Genomic DNA, 11147 nt, shown 5'->3' with positions numbered 1-11147 from the left:
GAGGCAGCAGTGCACTGAAGTGTCTCTCTAAGTCAGTGGATCCCAAACTTTTTCTACAGTGCCCCCTTTTGTAGGTAGGACTATTGTTAAATTTCCCCACATCAACGCATTAACAGCTACTGCTTTAAAACTCTGCGAGTGATTCCGCGACTTATACAGTTTGATTCCTGCAAAACTAATATTCTCAATAAACAGATTACAAACCAATGCAAGTTTAACCCCTCTTCAACAAAAAGTCTATAAAAGAAATGTAAAAAAAATGAGAAATTAATTTTCCTGTTTTTTTTTTAATAGTCAACTGTGACGCAACCTAAAAAAAAGAACAGTGAACAGGAAAATGCAGCCTTTCCCAACAAGCAGCTTCAAACACGGAGCTGCAGCAGCATCAGTTCCTGTTAACATTTATGAAGACTAATTAGATATAAAGTGCAATAAGAGTGTTGTGGGCGGAGCCGTTAACAAAAACCAAGGCCAACAGTCCAACGAAAACCACTTGGGAACAGTCACTCCAGCACATGGAAACAGGAAATAAATTGCACTTTCAAAACAAAAGTTAAGTGTTTTCATCTATAAAGTGAAGAGAAAAATAAATGTTCCAAATGTGTAGTGCATTAGTAACAGCTTTAACATTAACTAACAGTTTATTAGAGATGATTGGTGAATTTATGAGGTGATTACCTTCTGAATAAACTCAGATCAGTACTCTGACTGCAGCAGAGTGGTAGTGATTATAAAATGCTGTCATATCAATATGACAGTGTTGTTACTTGACTCTTAGCATACATACTGTATATGTGTGTGTATATATATATATATATATATATATATATATATATAAAATACAAAATTGTGTTTTAACTTTTTGAATAACGGAGTCATTAAGATGCAAAAAGGGAAATTATTTGACAATCCTGGAGCGAAGACGCCGTTTGATTATCTGATGGTCACTGTCTCGTTCCTCAGCCTCCATGTTGATGATCTAGAAAAGAAGAAAAAAAACAATACAGAAATAAGGGCTCTAAAAAGGAAGATGAACATAAGGTCTTTTGTTGTATCTTTGGAGCACAACATGCATGATGTAAGTTTTGAAATGTTTATTGGTGTATGTCCAAATAACAAGCAATAGGATACAGTCTAAAATCCAGGGGCTTTTATTTTGAAAACACTATCTGAGTGGGTTAGAAGAAAAAATGACTTGTGCCCTGACAAGGGTTAGAATGTGTATAAAACCAAACTCACATTATGTGATGGCAGGTCCATGGGTGAGGAGATCTCAGGTCTGAAGAGTTTGCGTTTGTTCTTCGTAGTTTTTAGACTCATAGACGATGACGATGAAGAAGACGCAGACGCTGTTTCGTTGCGACTGCTCACCAGACTCATCATCTTTTTAGCTGCACAAAAAAAACATTCAACGGGACATGAGAATGTTACTTTGTGTTACTAAGAAAAGAAAGTTCATAACTGAAATCTCACGAGTACCTGAATGTCAGTGATGGATCAACAACTCCTGGCTGTTTGGGGAAAATGTTTTTCTCTACTGTGTTTCTTATGGAAGAGTAAGTGGTTTTAAAATAGTATTTTGTATTGACTTTATTGTTACAAAAGTCAAATAAGCCATTTAATACAGGACTCAGAATGAAGGTGCATAGTAATTAGAAATGATGAAGAGAGAGCAAAAAAAAAGAGAAAAAAAGGAGGAGAGAGACACAGATGGGAAAGAAAGAGAAAGAGAGAGACAGAGACAGATGAGACAATCAAAGTCTGAGTAAATTAATGAGTGTGAAAGTTCACGTCTCTGAGGACGAAAAACACCTCGTACTCTCGTGTGTTTCCGACCCTAAATAATGACCCTCAATGTCACACTTCATCTTTCTGTATCAAAGATGTTCATCAGGCATTGGTTAGGTTCATGGGGGGGTGAGGCGTTCCAGGAGGAAGGTTGAATGAATCCTGGAAAAACTCCCGAGTGTGTATTTGGAGTTTGTAGTACTGAAGACTGTCAATTACAAACCCATGAAAAGAACTAATGATTTACTCAGACTGAAGATAGTTTGTTGACTCTCAGCAGAAACACAGGTCTGTGGTAAAACCACCATGAACACTTTCTACTGTTTGTGTCTGTAGATTTACTTGACTGCCATTTCTGTCTTGTTAAAGACCACAGTAATATTGTCATCATTAATCTCCTGCGGTTGGATGAATGATATGAAATCAGTTTTTTCACCAAGCGACTGACCTTTAGAACTGAAGAGCGTGGGTGAGCTCTGCAGGAATTCGCCGATCTTTAGCAGGGTTCCTTCCTTCCTGCTGCGAATGCTGCTGCTGGAGCCATGGAGACTCAAGGAGGACGAGACCTGGGACCAAAGACAAGAGTAAACACCTGCACGATCTGAACTACAAACATTCCGTGTATCGGTAACAGACAACAGTGATGTTGTTTATAACTGGACCATGTCAGTTGTCCTCAGTGGACAAATACAAAGCCCAAACAAACTAAGAAGCAAAGTTTGTTTAGGTTTTGGAGTTATACAGAATCAAGAAACTATTAAGTAAATATAGATTAAAAAGAAAGAAAGTTATGAATGAAGTTCACGAGTACTATGTGCCTTTTTAATTCAGGAAGAGCACCATAAATTAGGAATGGTTTCAGAATGAATGGTTTCCTATGAAAAACGATGAATTATTATCAAAAAAAAACCAAAAGAAAATACCAAGAACTATGTGCTTTTACTGCACGGGAACTAATACTAGAGACTGGTATCGCAATACGGGTAAAAGAACCAGAAGCTAGTTAACTATTTTGCATTCCCATCACCAGAACTAAATCACAGGAACTAGAAACATGTAATTAAATAAGATGAACTACGACGTGTGCTTGGAAGAATCCAGAAACTGGAGAACTACAGTACAACCAGGATCAATGAACCGAGGACTACAGCAGGTGCATTTCCACCTCAAAAACAAAAGACAGATCTATGGTATATTTAACCGTTTACAGCAAACACTCAAGACCTGATCAGCAAAACAGTATCTGCTCTGGAGTAAGGTCTTTCAGCTGGACCAGAGATGGAACTCGGTGGAAGAGTTCTTGGAACTTATATTGCTTGCAGCTATGAGGAGGAAGCACAGCTTTTATAAACTACAGTTTACTGATATGCACTTGTATGAATCAGCATTTGTGGTGGTCAGATGTTCACTCTGAATATTTTATAATAATTAATGCAAAGTAGGGATGTACGTGTGTGTGTGTGTTGGTTGCATGTTCATCACCTCCTCTTGATGTGGGGTCAGCTTTGGCGTCAAATTGGTCTTGGTGTTCCTCCTGTTCTGTGCCTCCACCTCCTCCTACACACGAGCACACACAAAATACAGTCACAAACACACACTGATAGAAAAACACAGCCTCTGTGTACAACCGTTCCATCACCGAGTGTTTGATAATGAGCGTTAACTGCGGCTGTTGCTCAAACGCTGTGAAGTGAAAAACACTCAGAACCTTTTCTGCTAATCGTTGTCACCAATTGGATTTTGACTTTGACCGTTTTACCAGCAGTGATGTCTTTCAGGCAGAAGAAGAAATCGCTCTATTTGGGACCTATTTTCCTGTCAGACTGAAGCCGACACTCTGAACTGCCCTGCAGTCAAAACGCACATTGCACAAACACATTATGTTGTTGGGTCTTCAGTGTTTCAGATGGAGGCTGACGTCAGTGTTAATGGCGGCATCGGAGTGGAGTGGGAAACTGTCCAGAGATGCAGTTAACCAGCAGAGGCCACAGTTTCTTCAGATTAATGATGAGAATCATTGTTAAAAAAAAGATGCTTTTAGTAGGAAAGAAAAAAGTGAAGCACCTCTGGTACTAGAAACTAGAAAGATTGGTTTGATGGAGATTCAGTTCAACATAAGTCTGCCACAGATTACAGTATTAACGGTCAGTGTTTCCTTTGGATTAAATGTGAGAAATGGCAAATAACTGGGGATGGGTATGAATCTGTGGGACTAATATATTGACAGTGAATGAGGTAAAAAAAAAAAAAAAAAAGACCAGGCCAGATTATAGAAGATGAGATAAATGGTGATGTGCAGTGTTTCTGTAAGGAAATGTGAATATTTCGTATTTTGTTATTTAAAATAAATTCAGTTCATGAAATACACAAGACCATTTCACTTGCTAATGATATTTTAAGAATAAAGGATGATTGCATTGGGTCATAATTGATTGGCGCTCTTTTTTTTTTTTCAAAATAATTGTGATAAAGCGGTGAACAAAAAAAACCCCATTTCTGTTAATCATTAAATCAAGCGGCTCTGAAGCATAAATGATGAATCTCTCTCTGTCGATGTGTCTCTAAAACTAAAGCAGATAGATTATGAAACCATTGGCCTCAGAGACATTATGTGCTTCAGTCTGACTAAAATCCCTTGACACTAGCTTTTGTTTGGTCATGTTAAGCGTGTGATTCAGTGGGGAGCCGTGGATAAAGATGAGCTCAGCCAGTGGATGCACTGCGCCTCGATAAGCAGAGGAGGAAAAGGTCAGAAACATGAAGAGTCATCAGTGACTAAATAAACTTTTTTTTTTTTAAAGGAAAAACTAGAGGAAGAACAAAAAAGCAGCTAGACAGAGAAAAGGATGGGGGCGGGGGGGTGGTGGAGCTGTTCGTGTTGTGTGTTCATGTGGGGAGTAACAACATGAGGTTACTTTATACAATGGAACTGGAAAATATACCAGACAAACACTGTGTGTGTGTCTGGGGGGGGGCAGCATCAGGCTGGCAAAGAATTGATTTAATGACAGCAGAGGACAAAGATGTCGTGACAATCCAGCTGTTTGTAAGAAAAAAAAAAACAAAAAAACTTAATCCTTGTCTTTTAAAGGAAATTACAGTTCTTCACACCATCGCCAAAAGAAAAGATGGTGTCAATGAATTTGATAAACTTTAATCAATGAATTGAAGAGCTGACCTTTACTAAATGTGACCCTGAACCTGTTTAGCTTTGGTCAACAGAACATTAAGTTTTCATTAAAAAAAAAAATCTAAATTTGACATTTACTTAACATTAGACCCCTCCTCTGAAAAAAAAGAGTAAATAAAACTTAACCAGTGAAAGCTTGAACAAACTAAACATCAGCATCATAAATATGACTTCAGTATTTGACCTCAACATCAACTGGAACTTATCCTGCACGCAACATGATTTAAACATGAAAGAATAAACTTGAATAAACCAGAATAAAAGTAACCAAATCTGAACTTGCCCTTGAATTACAGATACATTTCAAATAAATTGTACCAGTGAGAATCCAGTAAAATGTGGCTTTTACTCCAGACACTTCATTCCATCAACCACAATTGCCCCCTGGTGATTAATCAATAACCCCTATTTTTTTTTTCTGTTGACATTTTTCAAAACCAAAATAAAACTGGATCCATTTGAGAATGTGTTCGATCTCTGTGATCGACTTGAAACACAATCAACTTTGTGTTCTTCCTGCCTGGCTTTAGAGCAGGAGCACTGTTTTCTTGACAACGGACGATGCTGGGTTTTTCGTCACATGCTCTCAATCGTGACTCACTTGAGTGAGAGCACTCGAAGCAGAAAACGAATTTCAAAATGTAACAGCTAAGGACACAGAGATAGATTTTTCTCAAAAACAGCAGCAAAGACAGAAAAAGAGAAAAGCCACAGTGTCGGTCAATAAATCATCAGGGAAGTCAACAGTGGAATGGCAAAAGGAGGAAAACTGAACAAAAAATGGGTGAAGAGACTTGTGTGTGTGTGTGTCGGTGTGTGAATGAGAGAGTGAAATTAGACAGAATGGTAAAATGATGACATGTTGAGTCTGATGAGTGCCGCGTCGCTGCAGACTGATGTCAGAATCATCAGAGCAGATTTAACTCTCTAATGATGCTGCTGTCTGCTTCGCACCGATGTGGTAAAACAAAAGTAAAAAGAAAAAAAAAAATTGTTATTAACGATAACAATTACTTATGAAAACAAAAGAAAAGGGACTTCAGATTCTGGAAACATGATTGTTGATTCAAAAGACAAAGCATAAGTATAACAGTGATTGGTAATAGTGAAAAAAAAAACAGCCCATGTTTGTCATTGAAAGAATGACTGTCTAAACATTTGATCATGCTGTTAAGACAACCCTGGAAGGAAACATGTCTCTGCTTCCATCGCCGAGTTCCAAAGTGTTTCCTTCAATTGCAGTGACTAAAATCCTTTTTTCACATTTATCTCAGTGACAGATAAACTGATTGCATTGGGTAGCAGTAGACCACCAGCTCATTCCTCCTTGTGAGATAAAATCATTGACTTTCTCAGTGGAGTTTCCTGTGGCAGAATGAGCCTAAGGTTTATGATGTTTAGTTTCTTCGGGAGCCTGACTGCACTTCAGCTTGGATCATGTGATGGACACAAAGACCAAGGGAAATAGGTTTTAGAGCTCTCGTTCTGTCCCTGGGTTCTCCCTCTGGGGCAAAGAGGCTGGGGTTCAGCCCCAGGTCAGCTCTCACACAAATTGTTTGGATCTGACTCCTTGTTTGAGGGCACGTGAGCCAATAACTCAGGGTGAAGGCTTGACATGTCTGACCAAAGGCTCTGCAGCTCCCAGCTGAGTAAAAACTCATTGCTGGAAGAGTTGACCTGCTTAATGAAGTCTCTAAGTGTGTGAGAGTTTCACACACTTCAGCTCACTGTCACTGGTGCTGTGCTGTACACCCAACATTAGTCACTCAGTGGCATAGATTAAAACTGAAAATGTGTACAAATACTGGATGAATACTACATCTATCTGTTAGAAAAATACAATGATGTTAGAAAAAAGCATAAAGATTTTCGTCCATGGGAGATATGAAAGCTACAATGGGAAATGAGATGGCTGTGAAAATCTACCTTAAAGCACTTCAATATATAAAAATACAAGTGTACATTTTAAAAGTAGAGTTAGAAATCGCTTTTTTTTCCTGCAAGTACTTTGGATGTTTCGGACTGTAAATATTGGCAATTGGAATAGGTTGTTAAACCGGACTGTAAATATTGGCAATTGGAATAGATTGTTAAACCTCTATCTGTCCTACTGTCATTAACTGCTGGTTGAGATGCGCGTGTCTTATTATTCCAACAAATTGAGTTTGTTTACATGCACTCACAAAATCCCTGAATTCTCCTCCTCCTTTTGGTAAATCATAATGATATGTCATGGACAACAGCTACAACTAAGGCCACAAAGTTGGACAATGGACAATGACGGTGCTAAAAGTGATGGGAATTATTGAGATGATGATACGAAATGTTAAATTAAAAAATATATGTACCTCAGGCGTTGTTCGTCGTTTACTCCTCCTAAAAATGTGAGACTTAAAGAAAAGAAATAAAGCGTTAAAATAAACAAACTAAAACTAAACAGCCTTTACGCTATCTTGGCAACATCCTGGTGATATCTAAGAAAACCTACTTTTTTTTCTTATCTTTCAGCAATTTGTGTTGTACATAGTTACTTAAAATATTAGTTTTAAGTATATGTGGTTTACCTAAAGTTACATTTATTTATTTCATGCAAAACTTGTAATACTTGTAGTAGTAAATCACTAAAACACAAATATCAGGCCTTATGTGGATAAAGACAGATGTTGTGTGCAGTTGGGCTTTTTTTCAAATGCCAAAACCTCAAGTGGTCCGTCATTTAGTAAACACTTTAATTGCTACAAACCAATGCAATCACCAACCCCACAGTGGAACGTTGTTTTTTTAATATCCGAGGGAGGGGAAAATATTTTTAATTGTCCTTGCTTTGCCATGCAGCACACAGTTCCCCTAGAATTGCTCTCTGCTGCTGCACTCTTGCATTTCTTCAATGTTGTGGTAAACACAGTGTAGATTAAACAGCTGTGTTCGTCCTCCACTTCACCCACGTGTTAAGACACTAATGAGGCCGTTCCCCAGTTTCCTGTGGTTCTAACATTTACAGATGAAGAGCAGGCCGCTGGTCGTGCTTTAAGCACACACCGGACCCCTGCTGATCAGCATACATAGTGCTATCCATCATGTGTTGATCGCCAAATCAAGCAAAAGTCAACAACATTAATATTCAAGTGTTTACTTATGACTTCCCTGTAAGTCAGGAAAACACGGGTTTATTTTTCTTAGTGTGTTAGCATCTTTTCCCTTTGCTGTATTTCTCATGTTTACGTGTCACTTAATCTTCACTTTTCTGAGCGAAAGTAGGTCACAGCAATAACAACAACCAAAATAAAGACCATCAGTATATAGTCCATCCTTCACAGGACCTAGTCTGCTCCACACTGCTGCACTCCAAATATTATCTGATCAGGTGTGGAGATTTGTATAAAAAAAAATTACAAGAAACAACAACAGCCACAACAAAAACAAATATTAAAGACAACAGATATCCCTATCATTGTTAACTTATTTAATTTAGTCAACTACACTCTATTTATTTTAGTTGAGGTTGAGAAAATATCAAAATAATTTTTGTTTAATAAATTCAAATTATAAATAATCAACTAAAATGTATATTATTTATTTAACATATTATTATTATGCCTAACAATAAACCTTACGGTAGTACATCATTCATTAACATGCACACAGACATATACATATTAATACTGAAATGATGCCAAGAGGGTGCAACAAATTTTAGTTCATATACAGTAGCAGCAAGATTAGTTTGTGAATTTAGAGACAGGCGGAGTCTTTCATCACTGAGAGGAAAACTGGGTTCCTGCAGCAGCATCAAGGGAGCAACAAGAGAGAAAAGCACAAAACACCTCTATAAAGAAAACGTGTCCTAATGTCCCTTTTTCTCCACTTTAGAATCCATTGCACAAAAGAGCGCCCGTGTAACGTTCCGCCTTCCTCTGACTCAGAGGGAGAGAGAGAGAACCATTTTGTTTTTTTCTCTCCCTTTTCTTTCATCATTGATCGCTATGTTCGACCGTTACATGACGGTGGTTTTGAACTCATCATCTAAACCAATCCTCAACCTTTGAACATGTTTTAAGGCGAGTAAAAAGTGGAACCGAAGTGCAGTTAAAGAGGTTTCACCTTCATCTGAACCAGAGAAGAAACATCAACCAACATTTGTACTGAACTTTAGACCTGAAGGAGATTCATCTACATACGACTGCCAGGAGACACATTAACAGAATGAAACAGAGTTTTAAACTGTAGACAATACAAACTCATGAGGTTGTTGTCACTCAGAGATAAAGGGCAAACAGACCAATATCTTCAGGAGAGTTTTAGAAATTAATTTTTTTTAAAAGCAGGTTGTTTCATGTTGAAAATAACCATTACTTGCAGACTCATTTATTTGAGGACAGGTTGACTGGAGTGACCTAAATCTCTGACATCACATCAGACTGCTTTCCTATGATGCTGATTGTTTGTTGTTTTGTTTTTTTTATTGCTGGGGCTCTCTCCTATTTGATTCTATTCCAGTTGCCTGGTGGTAAGCTGAGCTCACTCAGCAGAACCACAGTCATTAGTTGAATTAGTTCTGGGGTTTGGTGCCCAGAACGGCACGGCTTTTCATTCCGAGTGTAAAATCTCACACTGTAGCAGAATCTGGGCCACACAAACAATCCAGGCCAGAACCCATTCAGTTAATGAGCTTTTGTCACCAACATGCTTTTGCACAAATCTCTCACTGTGCCGACAGAACATTTGTGTGCTAATGTGCTAACATCACTCTTAGTGAGAGCTGTAAGAATTAGCAAAGCCTTCAACACATTTTTGCCAGAAAACAATTACTTTTTTGTGTGTTCCTGTGAAAGTGCCTGATGTGTGTGTTTTTTTAACTACAGAAATTCTCAATATCAAAGAAATGAGAGCAAAATCAAATTTAAGAAACTATAAAAAATATGACAGTACTTCTTCATGAACCTCACTCTTAATTTATACTAATATTTTCTGCAAGGAGAGTTCTTTATATTTTAAAGACATTTTGCCCAAAGCTTCTGCTGAATTCTTACCGTGTTCTGTCTGGGACAGATAATTTAAAATACACTCCAAAAGCCACAGGAATTGGAATCTGATACTTGGTGTTTTTTTAAGTGTTTTAAGTCAACTTTCTTTCATTCAAATTTAATGCGTGTTCAGCAGCTCGTTCATCACGTCACCACTTGAAGGTTGCTATGCTAATCAACCTTCCCTGAAGTGTCCTTCAATTTGTTCTTTCTGGTATCATCCTCATTCCAGCATTATTCTGGTTCAACTCACAAGAACCATCTTCTGCATCAGTTAAGGAATTTAAACACTGAGCACGTGTAACATTAAATCCCTGACATCAGGTGTTTTTACGCCTCAGCGCTACCAACTAGCCCGCAGCCACGGGGGATTACACAGAAAAAAGAAATTACGTTAATAAAGTGTCAAACAAAATGCTGCTGCCACTGTGGTCCCACACAGCAGGGAGGCGGACAGGGACAGTTTAAGGGTTTTAAGTTTTGATGGGATACTGTCAAGGAGTCAGAGCTCACAGTACTGTTGCTGGAATCTGCCTGAGGCAGTTTTGAAACTGAAGCTGGCAGAGTCACAGAAAAACAGAATTTAGCTACTTCAGTCATGAGTTTAAATACAATCCACACTAAGCTCTCTATAATTAGTTTACTGCTGTGTATTAGTAGAAATACAAGCAGACGAGGCTTCTACGTTTGACAATTTGACCACTTAGAAATTAGTGCTTAAAAAAAAAGAAAAAGCAAGAAAGGAAGCGTTCACAGGCGTCATGGATGACTCTGCAGCTTTACCATACAGTATATATTCCTGACACTCCACTACACTTCTGTAGGTAACTGCACATACAGACATTATTGAATGTAATTGAGTTACCTCCAGGTCTGATTCATCTCATTAATGGCCCCTAAATAAATATCTGGTTGCTGATTGGTTTAATCAGCTTTTCCACCATGGTAACCTTGTACATTTGAAGAAACACACTATGACTTGCATGACTTGCACTGCTGCTTTAACAGTGGAAAGAACTAAACACATAATACTAAAATCTGTGATGACTCATTCTTTCCAGATTATGTGCCTTCTTAGTGATTTCTGTAGTCTGATTGGTCCTTACCTTTTCCATCTCGCCGCTCCTCCTCTTGCGTGCAGAGCG

At 38.1% G+C, this 11147-nt stretch overlaps 1 protein-coding gene across 4 annotated transcripts in view; it reads right to left on the bottom strand.

The window, feature by feature from the left end:
* Positions 1 to 267: 267 nt before the first annotated feature.
* kif20ba (kinesin family member 20Ba) overlaps positions 268 to 11147 on the bottom strand; it is a 21255-nt gene continuing 10375 nt past the window's right edge. For 2 of the 4 annotated variants that reach the window (XM_017037168.2, XM_017037167.2), the window contains exons 24-29: positions 11109 to 11147; positions 7327 to 7368; positions 3271 to 3345; positions 2237 to 2354; positions 1240 to 1391; positions 268 to 979 (exon numbers count right to left, since the gene is read on the bottom strand). In XM_017037168.2, the coding sequence (XP_016892657.1) occupies positions 899 to 979; positions 1240 to 1391; positions 2237 to 2354; positions 3271 to 3345; positions 7327 to 7368; positions 11109 to 11147 (507 nt within the window). In that variant the 3' untranslated portion in view covers positions 268 to 898. The remainder of the gene's footprint in view (positions 980 to 1239; positions 1392 to 2236; positions 2355 to 3270; positions 3346 to 7326; positions 7369 to 11108) is intronic. The other 2 variants (XM_025061094.1, XM_025061095.1) reach the window with 2 other exon arrangements.

Source organism: Cynoglossus semilaevis, chromosome 12 (genome assembly GCF_000523025.1).
Source record: "Cynoglossus semilaevis isolate Cse_v1.0 chromosome 12, Cse_v1.0, whole genome shotgun sequence".
NCBI lineage: Eukaryota > Metazoa > Chordata > Actinopteri > Pleuronectiformes > Cynoglossidae > Cynoglossus > Cynoglossus semilaevis.
This window is presented reverse-complemented; position numbering and strand designations above follow the sequence as displayed.